At 35.3% G+C, this 27,100-nt stretch overlaps 1 protein-coding gene across 2 annotated transcripts in view; it reads left to right on the forward strand.

Annotated features, from left to right (window-relative positions):
• The first annotated feature begins 5,745 nt into the window (after positions 1-5,745).
• Positions 5,746-27,100, forward strand: part of efr3a (EFR3 homolog A (S. cerevisiae)) — a 92,578-nt gene continuing 71,223 nt past the window's right edge. For both annotated transcript variants that reach the window (XM_056479926.1, XM_056479933.1), the window contains exons 1-2: positions 5,746-5,835; positions 6,014-6,115. In XM_056479926.1, coding sequence (XP_056335901.1) covers positions 6,106-6,115 — 10 coding nt within the window. In that variant the 5' untranslated portion in view covers positions 5,746-5,835; positions 6,014-6,105. The remainder of the gene's footprint in view (positions 5,836-6,013; positions 6,116-27,100) is intronic.

A 27,100-nucleotide genomic window follows, 5' to 3' on the forward strand; every position in this document is an offset into this window, starting at 1 on the left:
TTACACTGGCTTCCTGTTAGATTCAGATTAGATTTTAAAGTATTATTACTTAATAATATATCACTAAATATGACCTAAATACATTGCAGATATGTACTAACCAATACTAACCAATACTAACAGATAATATACTAACAGATACTACTAGTATACTAACAGATCACTCAAAGCAGGGTGAATCCGCTTTCAGCTTCTATGCCCCCCACTGCTGGCATTAGCTTTCAGAAATGATCAGATGTGCATGAAGATTATCATTCATTACTTTTCCTTCGGCTTGGTTCCTTATTTATCAGGGGTTGCCACAGTGAAATGAACCGCCTAGGCACCTACTATTCCGGCATATGGAAACCGGAGCACCCGGAGGTATCCTGCGTGAACATAGGAAGAACATGCAAACTCCAGACAGAAATGCCAACTAGCCAAGCTGGGTCTTTAACCAGTGACATTCTTGTTGTGAGGCGACAGTGCTAAGCACTGAGCCACCAAGCCGCTGCACAAACATTAAGCACATTCAAATGAATACCTAAAACACACCTGTTTAGCTCTGCCTTTACCAAATGAGAATTCTGCTATGTTTGACAGCCTTTTTGTCTTCTTTTTAATTTCTTTTAAACATTTTTAACACATTTTAATTAGTTTTAGTTATTGTAATTCTATGATGTTTTTATTGATATTGTCTGATTATTTTGACAGCCTTTTTGTCTTCTGTTAAATTTCTTTTAAACATTTTTTAACACATTTTAATTTGTTTTAGTTATTATAATTCTATGATGTTTTTATTGATATTGTCTGATTATTTTATGATTATTTTAATCTTATTGTTTATGAAAAGGCAGATTGAATTTCCATTGTGTATACATTACCATTGTGTAATCCAAAATAAGCTTGCTTTACCTTGTATAAGTGATTTTTTTTACTCTTAAATCTTTAGCAGCCGTTTTATGTATTAGGGCAGCAGAATATATAGTTTCAGCATTGATATCGCAATGTGCGCATCTGCAATAGTCACATCGCAAAGATATGCAATGTTGAGTCTGAATTATAGTTGACCAGGGGGCTGTTTCATAAAAGTCGTTTAAAAAAGCGGGGATTAAAGTCAAAAACCTGACTTCAATGAGCCGAACTACACGTCCTGCTTAAATTGGTTCCATAACAGCAAGTTGAAGATCATTTGATCTAACTAATCTTTAGTTTAAATAATCTAGATAACTGCTCATGCACATTACTGTCGTGAAACCCTGAAAGTCGAGCATAGATGCATCGATTATGTTGTGTGCTACCTTGGCAACTACGATGAAAGAAAGATTTCTTAAATGAAACACAGCTATGTTCACAGCGACTGAATGAACGTCAGCACATTAAGTTTAAAGTAATGGCTACAAAGAGCCGTGCATGCACAAGCAGCGGGATTTTTAATTTGCTCTCAAAACACTGCAAATTACTGCTTTCCCTTTGACACCTGTGTTTCCTGCGCACCGTGGGAAAATATCTTTATATTAAAGTGAGGCTACTGCTCGGCCTGGATGCATCTCCCGATTATTCCACTTAGGGTTTGATGATTTAAAGTCATTCTTTAAGAAATGTAGCCTACTTCTTTATATCATGCAGTGCTTACTTAATATTACTTTTTTATTACATTTTTGTAATATATATATATATATATATATATATATATATATATATATATATATATATATATATATATATATATATATATATATATATATATATATATATATATATATTGCTAAGTACACCCTTCACATATTTCTCTTTTAAATTAATAGTTTCTACAGGATGCTTTACAATAATATATTTGTGCATATACATTATTAGATTATTATTCAGTACCAAACAAAAATTAAAAAGTAATCTAACAAAAAATAAAAAAAGATCACAGTCCAAAAGTTAGTACACCCAAATTAATATGTTGGGGGACAATATTAAATACAATTTTAATAAACAGAAAAATATAAATTTTAGTTTAAATATTGTTGTTTGTATTTGTTTTGTTTGCAAAAAGTTATTTGAATTTAAATGTATTATCGGTCTATTCTTAAAAATGTTTGGTGTATTTATTTTTATTATTAAGTGACTATAAAGTTATAATCATTATTAAGAGGTTAAGTAAATTAAAATACCATCAAATTACGGCAGGTGAATGTTAATATTACCTTGATTAAGCTTGAACTTAAGAGTTAGCCTGAGAGTTAACCTGTCCTGGACCAGCATAAGTTGCCAGGGTAACTGTGTTTGAACTATCGTGAATTGGAGCTGCAGATTTGTATTTAATCACTGTATTTATATGGAATTTATATGATTTATGCATAGAAAAAACATTCTTACTTAAAGTACAATTTTTGTCTTGTTTCTAGTGCAAATATTAAAATACATTTTAAAGCAAAAACTAGATTATTTCACTTACTCCAATGACAGATAATTTTGCTTGTTTTAAGAAAAAACTGTTAAATTACATTTTATTCTTCTGACGGTGAAAACTAAACCCTATTTTTATTTGCTCTAAGAATTTTTAAATATTTGCACAAGCAACGAGACAAAACAAAGTAAAAAAGCCTTTATTTTGCATTGTGATTATTTAGTACCTAAATACTGTCAGACTCCCTAGAAAACTATCAAATACTGTATTTATATCGCAATATGTATTACAGAAAAATAAAATATCGCAATATCAGATTTACCCAATATCGTGCAGCCCCACAATGTATTTTTATGAATCATTAACTAGCAAGTTTCCAATTAAAAAAAATATTTACTTTTCTACTAAAGAAAAAAGGCATTTACATATTGGATGGCCTGAGGGTGAGTACAATAACAGCAAATTTACATTTACATTTTTGATTGATCTATCGTTTTATGTGTATTAAATTAAAGTCCTTGAACTAATTTAGAAAATAAAGAGCATGTGAGTATGTATGTGGGCAGCTGACAAATATTATATGTCCATTACTATCAAGATTAAATGTTGAAATGCATATGAAAAGCCAAGTTGCATTTACTCCAGTGCGTGTGTGTGCATGAGGGCAATATTCAAATAACCGCAGTACTTTACTGAATGGCTGCAATACCAGCAGCCATTTGTGCACACAAACAAACACACAGCTAAACCATTACTCAATCAATCAAACTGGCCAAATTTTCAGGCCTCATTAAACCACCAATATCAATGAGGCAGAAAATGTGTGTATGTGCATATGTGTGTGTGGGTGGGGTGGGCCACAGAGAGAAAAATCACTGCATAAATGTGATGGAGATTATTGGTGAAATAGGATTATTTGGCCAGCATTTCAGTAATTATTATGCAAATCTTTGCGTCTGCTTATCTCTGTGTGGTATCAAACCATTTCGTTCAACAGCAGTGTCGCATTCTTTAGCACATTTTGTTAAACATTTGAGACATAATATTATAATGTAGATGAATCTAGTTACAGAGAATTACACAGTATGTGTGCAAGTAAGGGAGTGATTGAAGCTATGTGTGTGTGTTTTCAGTGTTTTAACAGATGCTTGGATAAAATGGAGCTTAATCACATATTAATTCCTCTAAAGCAAAGGTCTTTATCTTAATACTGTGTATTCTGTCTCTCTCTCTCTCTCTTTCAATCAAACACACACGCACACACACACATGCACACTAGCTTAGACTGTTTGACTGGATGGTTGCAGCTTATCCTAATATAATCCAGTTATACACAGGAGGTCTGACACAGGCAGACATTACTGGGCTTTGTATTATTATACATTATGACTACTGCAAATGATTGGATTCTGCCCATAATGTGTCGTAATGAAATGGCAAGCAAGACATCAACAGCCAGATGCAGCAACCCCATTCAGTCTATTAATTACACTGTGGAATTGCTAGAAAGTGTTTTATAACTCAAGGGGTTTGTTGCAGCTTTATCTCACTAAATTTGTGTCATCGTTTCCTCACTTTTATAGCAAACCTATTTTATGTGTCATGTTTTATGTTCTGTGAAACACATGAGAAACTATGCAGACTTAAAAATAGACATGTTTGCATTTTTTTCCCAGTAATCACCGAAAAATAAAGACTTTAAATGCACTCTCACTGAGGCGGTACATGCAAAATCTAAAGCAATCTTTATCTAAAGCAAACTTTTTCTTTTGAAGGGCCAAAATCCAAGCTTGATTGAGAGCTGTGGGCCAAATGTAAATATCGCAAACTGTATTACATTAAAGTTGCCAATGGTAATTTCCACATTTATATCATATTAATCAAAAACAAATAGAAAAGAATAGTTCAACCGTATTTACGAATGCATTAAAATGTTTTGAAAATGTGTATTATTTTAAAAAACTCATTACAATAAATCAATGGGGAACACACTAGTCATGCTGAGTCTGCATTTGCCTTGATTTGCATGCTGATGTCTTCTGCTTTGTCCCCTATTCTTTAGTGACAGTATGTACATTCATTTTAAAAATCTGATTCTGTTACAATATTTAATTGAAACTAATTTCGGTTTGCTTTTTGTAGCTCAAAAATAAAACAAACAAACAAAAGGTTACATTAAAATAGAAATGAGTTAAAGGAATTCTCCAACCTCTCCCAATCATTTTCCCTCTGGTGGATCAAATCAAGGAATACAAAGGGCCAACTTTGGCCTGCGGGCCCTAGTTTGGGCATCACTGATCTAAAGGGTTCTTATTGGTATCTTAAAAATACTTACAGTGCTCAGCATAATTGTGTACATCCCATTTTAAAATGGAATATTTGTATCCATTTCTCAGTGAATATAGGCAATTATTTTCGTGCATTTAAACAAAACAGATTTATTAAACAGATACAGATTTATTACAATATTTTAGTCACCAAACATATTTAGAAATTTAAAGATAATACAATTAATTAAGCAAAAAACAGCAAAAAAAATTACAACCTACAAAATTTCAACTAAATTTGTCCTTTTTTCCTTCTCTTGGTTTTCCTCTTTTCAAAATTTGTATTTAATATTTTTCTATAACATATAAATTTGGGAGTGCTAGTTTTTGGACCGTTATCGTAAGTTATTTTGTTAGATAAGCTCCAGATTTGGCTTGACTAAATCTAGTACTAGTACTGACTAAATCTAATGTATATGCACAAATATAATATTGTATACCTATTGTATACCTATTTCATATAGCTTCCTATTAAAAATATAAATTAAAAGATAGATTTGTGAGGGGTGTACTTTTGAAAAATGTAGAATTTTAATAATAAGATCAAATTATTCATTATATAAAATATCTTTTCATCCTTAAGTATTAGGCCAAACTTAATTTCTAGCATTAATGATGACAGACATTTCATTTTTGACTAATTTCATTTTGAACTAATCCTTTAATATTTAAAAATAAATGAAGAGTAAAAATATTCTGGTCACATGCCATCCAAAACTTAGAGTTAATAGATCTTTTAATAAGTTTTTTTTAATTATTCCACCAACCTTCCTACACACACTTGAGCAGTTCATTAACCTAAATCAAAGACAACCGGGATTGCCCTGCTTATTAATTTTAGAAGCTAGATGGAAGAGCAGATAATACACACACACATGCCCAGAGACTTGTCATTATAATATAATAAACTACTTCTGTCCTCTACCCACCTGTTCCACTGTGCGAGTCCCCGCGGCGCGCGTGTGTGCGTCGTGTTTTTGTTTTTTCTGTCACCCTCGACGCGTGCACGACGCGCGCTCTCCTCGCCTCTGTTCTCATCACCGACTATCACTTCCGTGTTGGCGTGTCTCGACGTCACGCGGAATGTGAAGCAGGAAACACGGATGTGTTGCGCTTAATCTGCATCTACAGGTATTCACACACAACTCTCTTTCTTGACTTCTTTAATTCTTAACAACACAGTCGCAGCACCGCCATGTTCGATAACGTGCGGTCATATTAAGATCGGTGTTGTTGACGGGTTCTGATTGGATTCGTTTAATCCGTGTTTGTGCTTGTATATGTGTCTGTTTGTATGTGTGTGAACCAGCCGTGTTCCGATCCATATGTTGAAGCCAAACCCCCTTCCGAGCTGATCTGATCCAGACGCGGAGCATCCGTTGAACAGTACCGAGTGGAGGAATGCCTGCCGGTAAGATCCCGATCCCGAACCCGAGCCGGTCATAACCTCAACCCTCTGTCATTAACTTAAGACGGTTTATGCTGCAAACATTGTGCTGCAGTGTGTATGTGAGAATGAGTCAGTGTCTTTACTGAAGTCCTGCTGATCTCAGCTCTTCCCTGCTGCTTCAGCATTAACAGAAAAGCACAACGAGTACCATGGTATTGCCTTTGGCTTGCTTCAGTATAGAGAACTCTATCTCAATAAATGTGCTGCTAATCACTAAATACCATAGCATTCCATAAGTGTATTGAATTTTCTTGTGACGATTAATTGCGTAAGCTTTTATCGCGGTATAAAGTATTATGTGTACCTAAGTTTCAAAACGATTACACGAACAGGTATAATAATAATACTATGCTAAACTATAATAGATAACAATAAAGTCTCATTATGTTAATGCATATTATAGATTTATGTTAAAGTTAATAAAAAGTTCAACCAGTGATTTGAGCCGGATCTGGCCAGATCCTGTTCCCGAAAATTTCTGATATTCTTATTTTACGTTTCGTTTTAATGGATTCGGCATTAACTTGTGGACAGTGAATATCTACGTGTGTGTGTGTGTGTGAGAGAGAGAGAGAGAGAGAGAGAGAGAGAATGTGAAAGCAAGCGAAGGCTGGTAGATTGTGTCCACACAATGGTAGTCACCATGCGCAAGTTGTAGCAAAACTATTGGCCCTCAACAATATTTTCAGCCAATCAGCTTTCTTATGTTTGCAATCACTCTCATTGGTTGAGGATTGTTGTTTTGCGCGCAATGAGCAGCAAAAATAAATAATGGCATAGTGGCTAACCTAAGCGGGCATGGGTCAATTACTGTTTTCAAGGTATACCACGGAAAAGTCAAGGTTTTTAAAACTGACAAAATTTTCTGCTATACCGTTCCTACGGTATATGTAAGTTTTTTTTTTTTTTTTTACGTGTGTGTTGTTTCGACAGTATCTCCAGCAGAAAATATATCCAAACATGCCATTTTAAATTGTAAAGAAATCTGTGTTTTTGAAGCTAATGATGAGAGCAGAAGTCAATGATTCATTTTAATTATTTAGCCTGATATGTCTACTGTTCCAAAATATTTCAAATGTTTCTCAAAATAACATATATTGTGTTCAAAGAGGAAAAGGTGTTTTTTTTTACCCAGACATTTAAAAAGAATATATTTTAGAGCAGTAATCAAAATATCGTGAAACCATGATATTTTTATCCAAGGTTATCATACCATCAGAATCTTATACCAGCCCATGCCTAAACCTAAATAGTATTTGTATTTTCAAAATGGCAAGGAGGCTGTCACACATATTTTAATTTTTTAAAACCACTAGTAAATCTGATAATGAGCCTGATCAAAAGAGATCCTGAGAAGATGAAACTGCACGAATGGATCAGGATAGCAGAGCCAAAGCGGTCTCAAGTCAGCTACAGTAGATAACATGACAGAAGAGCTAACTGTGGGCTCTACTTGAAGAATAGACTGAGTTAGTCATTTAATTATTTGTTTTCCGTTCAGAAATGTGATGCTCTTTTTTTTTGTGCTATCACCGTTTAATGACGTCATGTTCTAGGAAAACTAAAATTGTTTGGTAGACGTTGGTCAGGGTAAATTTTAATTTCTTTTGTTCCAGGAATTATTCATTCACAAATTAAGCACTAAATACAACTGGATTATATTAGTTATTAACCTCATTAATTAAAATGATTTTAATCTGTTATTAGGCATTAACTAAGAAATTAGAAGTTAGAAGATCAATAAATGCTTTTGTTGTTGTCATTATGCTAACTTAAGTTAAACTAACTGATGTTAACAAATGCAATCTTACTGTACAAATTAAACAAACAAAAGGCCTGTAAATGATCATAGAATTTTAAATTTTGTATTGCAGATTGTGAAAATGTTTACAAATAAATCACCTGTTAAAGACAACTTTCACAACAACAATATGAATATTCGTAAGAAGCTTAAAAGTTAAAATAATAATATTAAATCAGTTTTCACAGTATATTGAAGTGCCCACGATATTGTACATGTTCATTATCACAGTAAATTGAGTTACTGAATATCAACACAATCTAATTCCCGTTGGCATTGTAATGTGTTTAGTGCAGGACAGTGACTCATGTCAGACTCTGTTGAGGTGTTGGCACTGATGCCACAGACCTTGACAGCAGGTGGCACTGGCATGTGATTTAATGTCAGCACAAAATCCCACTCAGCAGGGTCCAAGACGGGCATCTTACGTAATGTATTTGGACGTCTCAGATTTTAGTGTTTCTGAAGAGCTTATGAGAGTCTCCTGCGGCCATTGTTGTGCTTCGTTCCTTAGTGCTATTTTAAGATCATCGAAAGCCTGTTGTATTTTTGTTAGTGATTGTTGTTAGTTGTAATACATCAGTTGTGTTTTTGTCAAGTCTTTTGTTTATTTGGTTTGTATGTCTTTATGAATTGAATTCAATTTTAGTTAGTACAGTACGTCAAATTAACTCACTTAATATTTATTCAATTATTAGTTATTTTAAGTGACAAAATGTTTTTTTGTTTTAGTTAACCAACTCATTTTTTTACAATAAATGGCTCTTATTTGAATCCAACAATTTAATAATAATTAAACATGTGGCTTATTTTCAAGAGTTGTTGTGCTTTATTTGGCCTATCCTTGCACTAATGTGATTTAGTTTATTTATTTCAGTTCAGAGTTTCTTGTGGTGTCAAATGCATAAATGTTATAATACAAATCTACTGTATATTTAGTTTGAGCCACATTGAAAGTTATTGTAAAATATCTCACAAATACAGTACATTGACATGTGAACACAAAAGTTCAATTTCTTCAGCAAGTTGCAACAAGTTTTCACTTTCATCCATGTCACGGTCGCTCCCATGTGTAAATATCATGATGTATTCCTTACCACTGCTAGCTGTGTAAATATTAGCAAAGGCTAATGTACATGTATTAGATTCTTTCCTAATGTTTCTTCTATGTGTTTACTGCTTTATTGCATATGACATTATTTAGCTTGAATTGTTTAGTTTAGCACAAACTGATGTATTGTGAGACTATTTTGGTACTAGTTTGTATGTTTTGTGCAACATTTATTTAGTTTTTATTGTGCAGGATTGCTTTGGTAACATTGAGTTTGCGATGATGTTTAATGTTTAGTTTGGCACCGTATTGCTTTGGTTATCGTTAGTTTGCCAGTTACTTTCCCCGATGTTTCGGTGTTGTTTATATGACGGCTGTTGACCGCAGTTAAGTTTGTGTCATTGCTTAATTTTGCATATAATATCATTTTGTGCCGTGTTTAGTTTGGCCATTTGTGATATAGTTTCGTTAGATTGCGTAATGTGTAGTTTGACGCAGTAGACCAGACACCCCTGAGGGTTATTGCTGCTGACGCTCTGCACTCAAAAGAGAAGTACAACACACACACACACACACATACACACACACACACACACACACACACACACACACACACACACACACACACACACACACACACACACACACACACACACACACACACACACACACACACACACATTCAGAGAGTAGGGTGACCTCTCCACTAAAGTACAAACACAACTCCCACACCCCTCAGAGGGAGTATGATAACCTCTCTCCTCTGACAGACACACACACACACACACACACACACACACACACAGTCGCTCTATTTCTGGGCAGTCAGGACCCTGTAAGACGAGCTCTTTATCCTTGACATGGGATGAGAGAGGAAAAAGGATAGAAAAAGTGATTCTGTAAATGTTCTCTGAGGCTGCATTCACGCTATGAGGCTATTTTTAAGGCTGTTTAAGTTCATCTACAACATAACCGACTTTATATAACTAGTTATCTAACATTGTTTTCTTGTACCTTTACTTGTGCATTAAAGTCCTTTGTTTAAAAAGGTTGATAATACGTGGCAAGACGTTATGAGAGATTTCATTTTAATGAGGAAAATTGTGATATTTGATTGGTAAATAAACCAACCAATAGTACCATTTTGATAGGCGTGGCATACAACAGAATGTTGCAGTCGATGTTATTCTCGCTTGAAGTTCACATATCGAGAAGCACTTCTTACTAAACAAATGCATTATATACATAGATACGCATGTATAAATATTAATCACTAACCATTCCATGAACAGGATTTGATTATAACTGCAGATCAATGATAATGTGAAATAGCCTATACTGTACTGTAATAAATAAATATATGTGAACACATACAGAGCCTTACATTTTCAGAAATGTTACCAATTACAAAAAAAAAACACCCAAAACATACATTTAGTCATGATTTGGGTACATAAACAGTACAAAACATACAGGCCTACAGTCAGTACAAACCTCTCAGTTTATTCTTCACCAGTACATGTAACGTTAACATCTTGTTAAGTAAATCCGTCATTTTGAGTTCAAAAGGTGATGATATTAGTTAAACATGGCAGTTTGTTCATGTTGTAGGTTGTTGAAAGAATCATTTGCTCGTTTGTTTTTACCTTTCTATGTTAACCAGCATCTGGCTCCACTTTTTGGTACCCTTTTTTGTGCTAGGTACCCTTTTGAAAGGGTGACCAAAAAGTGGTACAGTACGGTTCACTTTTTGGTACCTTTTGACAGTGGAAACCGACACTGAACAATATTGTACCATACCACTCCGTAACCACACCAGGTTTACCTTTTAACTTATAAAAATATACATTTAAACTTATATGTGTCTTAAATAATAGTATAACTATTATAATTTGTAGTTATATACTACTACTACATAATAATATTCATTTATTCATTTTCTTTTCGGCTTAGTCCCTGTGTTAATCTGGGGTCGCCACAGCGGAATGAACCGCCAACTTATCCAAGATATGTTTTACGCAGCGGATGCTCTTCCAGCCGCAACCCATCACTGAGAAACATCCATACACACTCATTCACACACACACTCATAAACTACGGTCAATTTTCCTGTACCACATGTCTTTGGACTTGTGGGGGAAACCGCAGCACCCGGAGGAAACCCACGCGAACACGGGGAGAACATGCAAACTCCACATAGAAATGCCAACTGACCCAGCCGAGGCTCGAACCAGTAGCAAACGTGCTACCCACTACGCCACCTCGTCGCCCCTACATAATAATAATAATAATAATAATAATAAATATTATTATTATTATTATTATTATTAGTAGTAGTAGTAGTAGTAGTAGTAGTAGTAGTAGTAGTAGTACTAGTATTACTATTTGATGATTTTGTTATTGAATTTATAATGTTAAAATCTTCGTATATTAATATTTTGTTTTATAGAGACTTAAGTTAGCATGTTGCATTATTTTTAATATAATATATAATTAAAATGTATATAATAATAATAAATTAATATAATAATAAATTAATATAATAATTATAATAATAATAATAATAATAATAATAATAATAATAAAAATGCGCCATTAGAATGCATTAAGTGACCGTACTTAACCTTAGTAATGAGCATTAACAGTGCTCCAGGATTACCTTTAACTTATAAAAATGTAAATATATAAACTTTAAATGTGTATTTTTTTTTAAATGTCATATTCCTTTCAATAGGATAACTATTATTATTTGTAGTATACGACTACATAATAATAATAATAATAATATTAATTATTCATTTATTTATTCATTTTCTTTTCGGCTTAGTCCCTTTATTAATCTGGGGCGCCACAGCGGAGTGAACCGGCAACTTATCCAGCCACAACCCATCCCTGGGAAACATCCACACACACTCATTCACTCATACACTACGGACAATTTAGCCTACCGAATTCACCTGTACCCCATGTCTTTGGACTGTGGGGGAAACCGGAGTACCTGGAGGAAACCCACACGACCGCAGGGAGAACATGCAAACTCCATACAGAAACGCCAACCGAGCCGAGGCTCGAACCAGTGACCCAGCGACCTGCTTGCTGTGAGGCGACAGCACTACCTACTGCGCCACTGCGTCGCCATAATAATAACAATAATAATAATAATAATAATAATAATAATAATAATAATAATAATAATAATAATAATAATCATCATCATCATCATCTTTTTTATAGAGACTTTTTAAAAATATAATAAAAATAATAAAAATGTATATAATAAAATATAATGATACAATTTTTTTTAAATAATATTAAATGTACAATATTTACAATCATATTTTTATTTAATAAAGACAAATATTATTAAGAACAACAAAAGTTGGTACCATTATTGTAATTTAATATAAAAATGTACATTTTATTCTTGAATTGTAATCATTTGTAACAATAAAAATAAATAGCTATTTTACAGAGTTTGATTGCATGAGTTTGGACACTCTTAACACTTTCTTTTGGCTGCAAAGTGTTGGCAAAAACTGAATAAGAAATTATAGAAGTCACTGCCAAATTTACAAATATAAATCAATAGCCTTTTTTAATTAATGCTGCACATTAATTAAAAATATGAATAAATTGTCAGATCACAGTTCAGATAATATAATCAAAACTATTATAATTTATGTTAATAAATATATTTGATTCTTTTCACAGACTTTTCACACCCCTGACGGCTTCAGTTGCCAGCGAAGCATTGGCAAACCCTGACTTTGGATACAAAAAGTCATTCCTTGCTAATTTGTAGTTTGCACACCCTGCTGAACATGAGAACTGCTGTTTCAATAAGATTTTATGCCTTTTGTTCTTTCGCTCTAGATATCTAAGCAGTAGTAATGCAAAATGTTAATTGCTTCTCATTTTACAAAAAAAATCTGCAGTCTGAACAAAATCATAGAGATCTAAACCACTTAGATCTCTTTCCATTTAGATCAATTCCTTAAAACATCATAACCGATTGGCAGTATGAATGCATTTTATGTAGATGTGTTTATGTAGCATCCTTCGCTCTCTTTTTCTCAAGGATTTCTCTCTCTGAAGGATCCCTCTATGTTTATCTCTCTCTCTCTCTCAAGGATCTTTCTTTCTCTCATGGCTTTGAGATGATAATGTGCGCGTTCGCAAAGCAAAGTTTGATCTTCCGTTGGCCGTTTTGAGTGCGCCCGAGAGTTTGATCTGTGTGTGTTTGATCTGTTTTGTATTGGTGTTCCTCGCTTCCCCTTTCGGCAGTGTCTCATTCATATGCGCGGTGGCCGATGCTCTAGTGAAGATTCGTTGTGAGGGAAACATCAAGGCAAAGCGGCGGCGTGTGTGTTTTGTTTTGGTCAAGAGTGCTTGCGTGTGTGCGTGGTGGCATTATTCAAACAGATGCTGGTGTTGACACCGCAGTGAAATTTTCAGTGTGCCAAAACATCAGCATCATCAGAATTAAATACAGCTCACCCTTGTTGTGTCCTCATGCAGATGTGCGTGCGCGTGTGTATGTGTGTGTGTTGTAGAATATTGTTAGACTTCCTGCACTGTACAGCACCTTGAGAGAGAAAGACAGAAAGAGAGCGATTGTCTTGCAGGTCCAGTGAACAGACACAGACATGGACTCTGAGAATGCTGATGCCGGTAGGTCCGATCGGTGTGTTCATGCTTGGTTTTTAATTATTTTTTTTGTTCGCGTGTGCTTGATTTGCATCATTTTTGCTGCATTCACTTTAAAAATGAAGCATCTGTTATATTTATATACATTACAGATCCTTTAAATGCAAACTCTGTAACGTATACAAGTATGAAATATTAGGCTTGACAGTTTGTTGACAATATCTTGATGAAATGTTGGTCAGTGTGTCCACTGAAAGGCCGAATAGCAGATTTTTTTCGTTTAGCTTTGCAGATTTTTCACCCTGATTTGTGTGGTTACAAGGACAGTAGTCATAGTCAATGAAAGATGTTTCCTCTTTCTTTGTGTAACCTAGACTAAGAAATTAGTGTTTAATTGTCCGCAAAATACCACCAGATGACTGGATTTGACAGCTTCCAGGCACTAGTGACAAAATTAGCATCAATCGAGGAGTTAAATGGAGGTCACAAAGAAGCTGCGCACAGGGCCCCATGAAATATGCATTATTTTTTTCCTGAATTCTCTTTTATTTTTCACAAATTCTATTTTTTTTGTTAAAATTCTTTTGGATATTCCATTTTATTGGTTACATTTAGGCGATGCAGTGGTACAGTGGGTAGTGCTGTTGCCTCACAGCAAGAAGGTCGCTGGTGTTCGAGCCTTGGCTGGGTCAGTTGGTATTTCTGTGTGGAGTTTGCATGTTCTCCCTGCATTCGCGTGGGTTTCCTCCGGGTGCTCCGGTTTCCCCCACAGTCCAAAGACATGCGGTACAGGTGAAGTGGGAAGGCTAAATTGTCTGTAGTGTACGAGTGTAAATGAGTATGTGTGGATGTTTCCCAGAGATTGGTTGTGGCTGGAAGGGCATCCACTGGATAAGTTGGCGGTTCACTCCGCTGTGGTGACCCCGGATTAATAAAGGGACTAAGCCGAAAAGAAAATGAATGAATGGTTACATTTATTTTTAGTAGTCAGAAAGGTTGTCTTATTCATTGAAAATGTAGGTTTAAGTGCCTTTTTGCGGTTTCACAAAAATGTGTGCTGAAGCACATTTTTCCAATGAGTCTGTGTTGGCAATGTCACTGTAATTGTAATTGAATTGTACTTCTATACTTTAACATCATGGTAAAAATTGAACACTCAATTAAATTTACTTACCTGTGAGGCACTGCATTTTGCTATCATGTGTTAACCTTTTACAGAAAGTTCTCCCTATTCCTCTCCTTGTAAATTAACTGACAGAACAGCAGATTATTTCATTTCACCTAAAATACTTTATCCTGTTTGATATGAAGACCACAGAGGATTTTCAGATTTTCTGTTGCTTGCTGTTTTTTTTTCTCCGTGTTTGTGATACTTTTTTTCAGCCTTTAGGTGTCATCTACAACTCTGGATACTTTTCTGAACAAGAAAAGCCTCCTGCTAAATATTTAGTCTGAATTTTTGCACCTGGGAGAAAATACAGTTGCTAAAGCCACGAGGTAGTATTCGGCTCTGCTCAAGTCTATCCAAAAAAATCAGACAGCAGCATGTCTTGTCCATTATTGGTGTTGAAGATATCTTCTTTTCTCAGTTTCCTTCAGTCAGCTACCACCAATTGTATATACATTTTCACAATTTGACTACATATCTACAATTTATTGATATCCTACAGATGAATGACATTTAATAGAAGTGGTATCTAGTACTTTTGATCAAAGATGTCTGTCTGAAATGTGTCTTTGTAGCATTGATCATTCAAAATACAGTAGATGAATTTAAAGATGAAGATGCTATAGAAAATCAATTGGAAACTCTCTTGCAATCAGCATACAAAATAAAATATGTGCAGTGAACAATAATACAATGAACAATTAATAGGAAGTAGATCTATTGTTTAAAAATATTATTTATATTTATATATTATTATTGTGTTTATATGTGTTCATTCATCATTCATTTTCTTGTCGGCTTAGTCCCTTTATTAATCTGGGGTCGCCACAGCGGAATGAACTGCCAACTCATCCAGCATCTGTTTTATGCAGAGGATGCCCTTCCAGCTGCAACCCATCACTGGGAAACACTTACACATTCATTCACACACACATACACTACCTACTGCGCCACTGCGTTGCCTGTTGCCTATATATATATATTTATTATTATTATTATTATTATTTGAATATAATATATACAAACTCCTTTTATATTCATTACAACTGACTGATTACCACTGGAAATTTGTCATTTGATTACATTAATAATTACTTGATGTAAAACGTAATTAGATTATTAATTACTTTAAGTAATGTCTGCATTTCCACTTGAAGAAACAACCACTCTTGTCAGAAAGCATTTCAGCTTGCGTTCTCTAGCAATTTAAAAGTGAATGCTCATTAACTGATGTTGCAGCTGAAAACGTGTTTAAAAAAAGCAAATATTGTTTTCTAAAATCTAGCTAGCTAGCAGCTAGCTCTCTGCAACTCTCACATGGTCACCTACTGAAGCTAAGATGACGGTGCCCGGTCAGTACCTGGAAGGGAGACCACATGGGAAAGTGAGGTTGCTGCTGGAAGTGGTGTGAGGCCAGCAGGGGGCGCTTAACCTGCAGTCTGCGTGGGTTGTAACGCCCCAGTATAGTGAAGGGGACTGTGAGCACCCTCTTTCGGATGAGATGTTAAACTGAGGTCCTGACTCTCTGTGGTCATTAAAAATCCCAGGATGTCCTTTGAAAAAGATAAGGTGGCCTCTGTCCTTCTAACCATCCCCATATCTTAATTGGCTTCATCACTCTGTCTTCTCTCTACCAGTCAGCTGGTGTGTGGTGTGCAGTCTGGTGCCATCCAGAGGGGCTAATAATAAACAGGGGGGCTATATATATATTTGTTGTTGTTATTGTTATTATTAATTTACTAATTAATATTATTATCTAATTTGAAATCATTTGATTTGTATTTGATTATTATACATTTTTTCTATTTTATTAAAATGGGCCTGCAAGTATACAAAATTAAGTAATGACATAATATGAACTTTAAAGTTCAAACAAGCTGCAAAAACCAGCAAAACCTAAATTAGTGCTTAATAATAAATACGTTAAATAGGGGTTTACCTTTTGAAACGTTTTTTTAGAATTTAGCTGACCATAAATCCCTAATGATATGATATCAAATCCATGCTTAATATACAAAATAGCTTATTGTGGTCTTCTGAGTTACAGAAGGCTAGCATCCTTATTTAATTTTATTTATTTATTAATTTATTTTTTGCGTCAGATCTATTGTCTGTTGAAAGCCAGCGCCAATATTTCATTGCTCCATATTATTACTGCCGTTTTCATAAAAGGGGCAAAGTAAACATTCATAAAAAAAGTTCAGTTAGACTTACTTTACAGCATAACCGAGTGTTTACTTGAGATAGATACTCCGCAACAATGGATACTTTGATAACTGCTTGTGTAGGCTATTTGATTTGTTCGCACGCTGTCTCAGTTATATTGTGTGATGAAAGGATTGTGCGGGTGTGCACGGTGCGCCGGTTTGAGTCTAGCTGTGACCGCCGCACGGTCGAGACTGCGCTCCAGTTATGAGTACATTCAGTTTGATTCGGTCTATCCCAGCTTCTGTTACTACATGTACAAGTGTATCAATGATAAAGACTGTTTGAATAAAAATTTTTGTTCTACGACGAGCTTGGTTAGCCTCCCTTTGACTGGGCGGTTCTCGCAGTAGTGCTGAAATAAGGGACTGTCCTGGGAAAATTGGGACATCTGATCACCCTTATGGGTGACTAAATCAGGGCTATTCAATGTTCTGATTAAGCTATAGCCACTCTGAGCCCCAGTTTACCACCAACGTCACTGTTTTTGAACAGCAGGTAACTGAAAGGAATACTTCACATTATCGATGAGAGAAAGCATAACGCATATCCCGCTTCATAGCGCAAATTAATTCTTCAGCCAATCAAGGGCCCACTTCTTCCATGGGCCCTGGGGCTTCAGCCCTTACGTTAATCCGGCCCTGGTTCACAAAGTGGCGCAAATGGATTTGCTATTTAAACAACGTGGCGGATAACGGGAAAATAAGGTTGCGTTGATCTGAAAATAGCAACACCTTTTTGCGCTGGGTGTACGATAGGGCCCTTAATGTAAAGTATAGAACAAACCTGAAACTTGCAATTTTATGTATTGATTTCTGTTTTTGGCTAAATAATTTTGGTTTCAAAATGAAATTTTGGTAATTAAATGTTGGTATTTATTTTGGCAAACAGTTCACTGTAATATTTGTGAGTAACCAGCCATCTCTAGATACTTTAGCCAAACAAAATTGAACATAGTGCTGCTCTGGCATGATGTTTAGTCATACTGATGAGCGTCCGCTCAGCTGACATGTTTACTTGTTGTTGCTTATCTATGTTGTGTGCATGAAACAGACACTGACACAGTCCAAACACATCATCGGATAAAAGCTAATTAAATGTCACTAACGCTACCTTCACATATCAGATGTTTTATTCCATCTATTTGCATTAATTGACACGCATACCTTGTCCTTTATCTTTTGTCATTGAATTACTCACCCTCACGTCACTCAACATGACCTTCTGTGTTATTGCTGTCACTTTAACATTAAACTGATCATGCTTACGTCAATATTTCATTAAGATAAATATTTTACCTACACGCATGCAGCCCTTGAGCGTTATATTGACCACCTTGATCTTTAAATATCGGCTTCGGCTTATTGAAAAAGCCATTTGGACCGAACTCTCATTAGAATCATTCAGTAAATGGAAAAAAGCCGAGGGATAATGCGTTTGAAATGGCGTATTTACACACTGCCTAAGCAAATGTCATGCATACTTCATGTTGTTTTCCTAACCAATCCTCAGTATGCAGACATGCATGATTTCTTCTGTAGTAAAATGAATTGTCACCGTCTGCCGCTCTCCCAGATGTCAGTCATGTTTTAAGATGCTTGGATACAGTTGCATTGCATTATGAGAAATAGTAACTGGGCTAATGATCTCATAAGTGCACCTCAAATGTGCAGACTACGCAGAAGCGTTTAAATGGTTGAATTTCCCTCAAATGTGAAACCGCTCGGATGGTAGCAAGCGATAAGAGGTTTTCCGTTTCTCTCCTCCCTTCCTTTTTTTCCTCTCTGTATTGACTAGCTCATGCATATTTTGTTATCTGTCTTCCACTCCATCGACCCGTACTGGTAAATTTAGCACCGCGTGTGTATCAGTGGGTTTGGAAGAGTGTATTTGTATAGACTCTACCTGTATTCTGTCAGATGGCAAAGGATTATAGGTTTTTTTTTTCCTCACAGACTTTGGTCTTTGCTTGAAATGAGAACAGAAAGCCAGGTTTAAAGCAAACACGCACACACACACGCAGGCACACACAGACACACACAGATGCAAGGTCAGATGTTAAACTCTCAAATAGGACTTTCTACGTTGAACATTCACTGTGGCAGATTAAAACAAGACTATTCCTGCATCCAAATAGGCTCATACTGTATGTATATATAGTATGGAGCATGGCAGATGCTATTATAATTTTCAGTAATGTAGTTTTCTTTTTTGAAAGTGATAATTAATATTTTGTTGAGTGTGTTTTGTGCTGTTGTTTTGCCTGTTTTATCATGGGTGAATAAAATATGACTCTAAAAGCACCAGTAGGTGGCAGCAGACAAAGTCTTCATTTGTTCTAAGGTGCTGTATTCAAGTTTTTGACTCTTCTAAAGCATGAAAATACCATAATACATATTTAAGAAACATGCCAAGTGAACATTCTTCTTTATCTGAAAAACAATGCTGAAGTCAGATATTCTGCTTTGAAAATATATGTTACATGCCGGAACGCTGTCTTGGTTTTGGTCCTTTTTACCCACCCAATGCCAGTTTAGCCTATTATATTTCATCACCTCGGGTTACCTTGTTGGAAAACCCCTTATTTCATTCATTCATTCATTTTGAAAAGCTCTCAAAGCATGCGCCCGTGACCCAAATGCAACCTCCGGTGGGCAGTAACAGCCTCTCAAATGAGAGGCAGATTCAGAGTTATCAGGTTATTATTTAGCAAATAATATAAATATTAGGAATGTAAACATTAGGTGAGCAGGTTACATTGTAACCCCCTGTCCTTACAACATGCTATGTGACAAGATTTGCAGTGGTAAGCAATTGGGATGTTTGCACCAGACAAACACGACAGAAATTTAAATACAGCCATTTAGAAGCACAGAATATGCACTCTCTCATGAAATGGTAAGGTTTATAATCTAATTAATACATATTAAACCTCTATAACATTATTAAATGTAGATGCTGAATCACTGATATGTGTTGGTTGCTACTATCTGCTGCTGCTTTCAGTAGTATGGCAATAAATGTCATGTAAAATAGCATTCAAACTCGCATTATTAGCATTTAATACTGAATAAAGCACATGAGGTGTACCTGAGGTGATCATTGCCAGTATTCTGTTGTTCAGCTGCAAGAAATAGAAGCCTTTTCTAATACATCAATTCAATTGGAACAAAAGCTCCTTTTAATATGGAGAATATTCCTTCTATCACCTGCCGGAACTTTTATTTAGAACAGGATTTAAATTGAGGTCTTTAGGTTCGATCGTCAGATTCCCTCCTATTGGTCTTCAATCTGGCAACCTGCTCTTGCGTTTGTTTTGATCCAGGAATGCAATACCTAGTTCAACCACTGGGTGTCAAACTTGCATACTGCACCTTTAAATTATTATTATTATTACGATACTTATTTTAATTATTACATTACATTTTTATTTTATTTTGCACAGGAATTTTTGTAAGCATTAGAGAAATAATAAAAGGGCACTTTTTTCACAAATTGTGAAAAATTGTATTGTGAGATCCGAAAACCGCCTGAAACCACCTACTACTCACATTTTAAATTAAACATACTACTTGGCCGCTAGAAAAGTACATTCTATACAGTATGAATGTGAGCAAATGAATTCTCTCTCTCATCCTCAATACCGTGACAAGCCCAGAGCATTTTTGAAGCGCAAGGCAAAAGAATTGACACACACCCAAAATGAGGTGAGGGCATCACAGCTACTGACAAGTAACTTTTAAAAAATTGGCAACTAATATAGCTCCAATTTAAAGGCCAAAGGCTTACGTTTTCCAGTTACAAAGGGCCCACTGATGTTTTGCTTTTATATTTTACATTAGGCTGTTATTTGTGCATAAACATATCTAGATATACACCCACTAATAAACCAACGGTTTATTTCAAAACAGCATTTTGTCATCCTTTCTGCAAAATTATACGAGCGATAATATAATTAAATGTTGAGGGGGGCCATACAATATTTTCCAGGGTGAAAAGGGGGTCTCAGGCAAAAAAAGGTTGGGAACTGTAGCTCCATCCGATGCACACTTTAGAATCTCGTCGGAAGTAGTAAGTCATCCAGGTACTTCTCGCGCACCGATTTTTCGAATTCTATGAACTCGGACATACTACTCGGCTCACATACTGATTTTAGCATACTATATAGTATGGAAGTATGCAATTTTGGACGCAGCTTTTGTGAATAGTGAGTTGAGTGAATTGTTACATCCCTAGCAAGTGCCTGTCTTAATGAGTGGCTCCTCTTAACGCTAGTTTGCCTCTAGGAAACGATGTGCATAAAGAAAGCCCCGCCCCTACTCAATATTCCATTTCAGTTGGAAGTACTTAGAAGTCTTGTCAACTTCTGGTTCATGCGAACTTTAAGGCCATTGAAGTATACAACTGAATAATGCATACACTGCAGATTTATTGTCTGATGCATCACCCCCCAAAAGATCTGTTGATTCACTCAGTTACTTCAGTAGATTCTAAATACAGTTTTTAGCTGTAAGCTGTGGTTATTCATTAAATGCTAATTACAGCAACCAAAACTTTGAGAGTAAAAAAAAAAACTGTTGAGGCAAATCAAAATGAAAACTTTTAACTTTTGGGTGAACTATCCCTTGAAATGCGTGCTCTCTGTGAAGCTAGATGGATTCTGATTGCCTCTTAATGTTTTTGTCATTCGTCAGCTAAAAGTGATTGCAACGATATGTTACTGTTGTGGCTCTGCTATTGTTTTATCTTTAGAACTACATCTTTAATGTTATTATGTCTTGATTATTACCCTTAGTGTTAGACCAACCTCTAAAAGCGCCAATATATCAAAAAGCAAACGCTCCAATTTTATTTCATTGACTATTTTATTGGCTCATTTGCATTTTTGTGTTTATGCGAAGTGCACACGGTAGTGCTAAAAGTTGTGCCTTGGTTATTATGCATCATAGTCTCTCTCTTTCTCTCTCTCTAAGATAGATGGTAATTCTGTTATGGCAGCTTTCTCTCGGGCTCCGCAGTCGCTCTTCAAACTCTTAAGCTATTTCAGGTCCTCATAAGGTTAAGAGGATTTTCTCTGCAGGCACTGAATCAATCTCTTCATTTCCCCAGATGCTCTCGTGTCGGCAGTAATGGGTATTCAACAGGCACCAGTGGGAAGCGGGATTTGCACCTTGCTCTGGGTGGGCCGCTCTGGGTGAGCGCCCCCTGCTGGCCATGGGCTGTGTCATCTAGCTGAAAATAGATCTTCCTTTGCGCGAATTAAGAGAAAGAAGATTTGTTATTTCAGAATTAATTTGATATTGGTTTTATTAATTTATTTCAGTCTTTCCTGTTGGTTTGATTGATTTAGCCTGGGCTTGTTCACTTGTTTTGTGTTTTTGGAAACTTTAAAATATGAAATTGAGCAAAATTTAAGCAAAATTATGATAATTTGGAAATCAGAGGATGGTCCTTTCTTTCAGCAATTCTTTCGGATAGTAGAATTAGCCAGAGTGGCTGCTTTTGAAAAAAATGTCATATAAGCAGATAGTCATATAAGATGGCAATCCAGACTAGGGATGCACCGATACCATTTTTTTGGAACCGATCTGATCTGGATACCAAAATTCTGAATATCGACCGATACTGATCCGATCCCGATACTGTGCCATTTTTATTATTATTATTTTATTTTTATTTTATTTTTTTTTTATTAATATAATATAGTTTCTACATTTCTGGTGATCTCAAATAATATATCTTCTTTGGTAAAAATAACACACCTATAGGCCTACTGTATATGACAGATGGCACAATTTTATTTTATTTTATTTATTTATTAATTAATTTTTTTATTAATTTTTTTTTTTAATTTAATTTTATTTATTTTATTTTATTTTTTATTTTATTTATACAGGGACAATGTACAACATGACAAATTGTGCCAGAGTTAGCTATAAAGCTAATTTACATATGTGGTCCCTTGGCAGGAAGTTGTAACAAATTTAACAGTTAAAAATAAAACATTATACACTTACAATACAATACATGCAATACATCATTATTAATAAAATGAAATCAAATCAGTGGCTGCATATTTGATTTTGTTTAAGCCAAGTTTTAAGAACAGTTTTAAAATTATTATAAGTGGTACTCTCTCTGATATACACTGGTATTTCATTCCATCTTTCTGCTGCTCTGACTGAAAAAACTGATTGTCCAAAAGCGGTTCTCCTAAGCTTAACTGAACAATCACTTCTAACCGATGACCTAGTCTGTCTTATATTGTCCTTGCAGACAATCACACATTGTTTGAGGGGTGGTGGTGCAAGAGCATTAAATATTTTATACATTAAACACATCAGCATAAAATAAGAAACTGTCGAATGTTAGTAAGTTATGTTGTGCAATACAGTTACAATGATGATAGCTCCTTGGCTTTTTAGCAAAAATTTGTACAGTTTGTTTATAGATAATATACAATGGTTTTAATGTTGTAATGTTCGTGTGGGACCAGCTTGTAGCACAATAAGATAAGTGAGGGTAAATCATTGTATTCATAAAAAAATTAGCATCAGCCATAAGTAACTGATGCTTAATGTTTCTATAAATCCTCAGGCTTGCTCTAGCACTTTTGGAAACCTTCTTAATGTGCTCTTTAAAATTTAAATTAGGAGTTGATAATTATACCTAAATATTTAGAATGATCAACTATATTTGTTACTTTTCCATTAACTAAAATATCTGAGCAATGCTCCTCATTTTTCATAATTGAAAAAAAACATTCCCACAGTTTTACTTACATTGAGGGTAAGACAAGAACAATGAAAATCTAAACATGATGCTTGCTATCAACTATGGGCTACATTGTTTGAGCATTCATTATGACATTGATATGATCTGTTGTGGCCCAGCTTAGCTTTCCTTTTTAATATTAAGATTTTTTTTTTTAATCTGTAATAGGCATCCCTAATCGATCATCCTTTTAGCAAAGCCTGATATCTCCCTGCTGTTTAGACGCAGACTAAACAAAACCGTCTGAGGCCAGTTTTATTTAATAAATTCCCTCGCATAAACTTGCCGCGAGTGAGATGGAGAAAGTGAAAGCATGTCTGAAAAATTATTTTTTGTCTGAAAAATTATCTTTTTGAAACTTAATTTCATTTGGTATACTTTGTTGCTTATTTTAATGTATTTTTGTTGATCAGTTATCTACTAAATAAACAAGAATATTTGAGGTGAAGTTCAAAACAAGGTTCGCTTAAAGGCCTATGCTTCAGCGCACAAACTAGCAAACAGGTCTGTTAAATAAAATATTAATATATAAATTTACAGTGAAATATTCACAGTTTCAGAGTAGCCTATATTAGGCTAAATAATTTCTGTTTAGTGTTAGGAATTGGGTTTGCGTACTGACAATCCATTTGCGCCAGGCCGTCAGTTTCACTTTATTAATCAACTACTTTGACCACAATGAGCCAGGCTTTACAAACTATTTGCACCAAGTTGAACTACATGAAGTTGAACTACATGAAAGCGAGAAATACTATATGTAAAATAGGTTTACATGTATGTTTTATTGTAAGACAGTAATGTCTCTTTTTTTCATTTTAGTAAATGCTAACAAAAAATCAGCAATGCTTTGTTTAATTTTTTTTAATTTGTATTATATTAAATATCTTCGTTTTTCATGTTAGCTCTGCTACAAAATAACATTAACAGATATTAACACATTAATAACATATTAGTAAATGTTGGAGTAAGCATTAACCAAGGTCAAAACATTTTATTGTTAGTCCACATTTAATAATGTTAACCTTATGGTTCTGTTGTTGTTTCAAAGATGGTTTTAGTTTTAGAAACTACACTATAAATAAGTGTTTAGTTGACTTAAAAAAAAAAGTGATTAAACAACCGTATTATGCCTTAACATTATTAAGTAGGGATGTCCAGATCCGATCACGTGAACTGAAATCGGGCCCGATCACACGGTTTCAGACTCGATCGGAATCAGACGTTACCTCACGATCAGGACTCGAATATATATGTGGATATATTCTCATTATTTTTTAAATACATTAATAGTTATGCGGTGGCACAAAGTTAGACCTCTTTCTTGAATTTACACAAAAACAGCAACACATGTGGCATGACGTCACTTTGTTGCAGAGACGCTATTGGTTAAAGGCCGGGAAAGTAGAACACAGAAGCAGCTTGAAGCGGAAAGAGCGTGTATGTCTGTGGTGTGGAGATATTATAAAGTTAATGATGACAACATTGCCATAGCAAACTGTGAGATATGTAAACTTGGGATTGCCTGCTGGGTATTTTAAGTTGAAGTGCTATTTGTTTTTATATTAGATTTTACTTTAGATTTTAAATTAGATTTTACAAGTCCAAAAGTGAAGAATTAATGTTGTTTATTACTTGATTGTTAAAGCTACCTCACATAAGTGCTCTGTTTTTGAATGTTAAAATAAGGTGAATTAAATTAAAAAAGGAACATACTGGATCTGTTTTTTTGCTCTTCTTTATTCTTTTTTTATGTATTATATAAGTATTTGATCGGGTTTCGGTATCGGTAGATACTCAAAATAAAATGACTCTCACTCGAGGGCAAAAAAAAGATCGGGACATCCCTATTATTAAGCAAATGAACTATGTGCGTAATTATGAACAATTTAGTTAAGTGAATTTAACAGTTCTAAGTTACAACAGAATTACTCATATTTTTTTAAAGTAAAATCAGCTTGTCACTTTTAAGGCAATGGATTTACTCACTTTTTGAAGAAATCACTTTTCACAGCCTACACTGTAAAGAATGCTGGGTTCCACACAATCATTTTGTGTTGGGACAACATGAAGGAATTAAATTAACATATTTATATTTATAAATTTAAGTGGATTGAATGTAAAACAATTAAGTTGTCGCAAACAAAATTATTCAAGAATTGTGTTGTTTCAACTCAAGTAGTTTGAACATCAGCAAACATCATTTTCAGAGTGTATAATGGCTGTATTTTAGATCTAGCAAAGGCCAGAAGAAAAATCTTTACAGTAGAGCAAGTCTCATTCTTCATGCAAACAGTAAATGGCCTCATTTGTATCTGCCAGCACACAAGCAGACCACAGTAGGTGTAACTTCCTGCCTGCTTTAATCATCTATGATTGGCTGGCTCTCCTAAGAGGGCGTGTCCTGGCGCAGGTGCTCCGCTCAGGTGTGTCAGAGTCTCAGACAAGTTGAGGCAGAGCCAGAGAGGTCACTTTTTGGGACCGAGCCGGAGGTTCCAGGGGTCTAAAGGAGCCGCCGAAAGGTCAGAGGTCATGATGAGGAGGTACAGACAGGTGCCACGCTCCGAGGCTGACGGGACCTTCAGATACAGACACACCTGGGAGAGGAGATCTTTCCTGGGCAGACTCGGTATCTATATATATGTGTGTGTTTGTGAGATCCTGATGATTAATATGAGGCTGTTGCACACCCTTCACTAACGAGGTTGTTGATGTGTTTGTCACTTTGCAGTAGAGCTCGTTCTCTTGCCTGCTCTCCTTCTATTTATTTCTCTCCCTCGGAGCATCTCTCGCTTTTTCCGTCTTTCAGAAGTTGGATCAGGTGTTTGAGCTGATAATGGCGGCTCTTTTTTTTTTCCACATCTCACTTTACAATCCCTGCACACACACACGCACACACACATACAGACAATCACGTTTTGCTGGCATATACACACATGCGTGCACATGGCAATTCAGATTTATTAGCCATGTGGGATTGAATGAGCAATTTCAGCTGTAGCAGGTGAAGGACTGTCAGTGTAGCGGGTGTGTGCTGAATATGAGAAGTGTGTCTGCGTGTGTGTGTGTGTGTTGGCTGCTCTGCTGCTCTCAGATTTCTTCTTTGACTTTTTTTAATAATTAATCAGACCTTCAAACTGTGGCATCACACACACACACTCGCACACAGAGTTTGCATTGTGCTATTCATCAGTGCATCCACATACTGTACACATCACCATTCTGACAGCTCAGTTTAATGTCGCACATATGTAAATTCAGAAGGTCTTATTGGCTTGAGTGAATATGTGGTGTCAGGATTGC

The sequence above is a fragment of the Danio aesculapii genome, chromosome 2 (genome assembly GCF_903798145.1).
Source record: "Danio aesculapii chromosome 2, fDanAes4.1, whole genome shotgun sequence".
Lineage (NCBI taxonomy): Eukaryota > Metazoa > Chordata > Actinopteri > Cypriniformes > Danionidae > Danio > Danio aesculapii.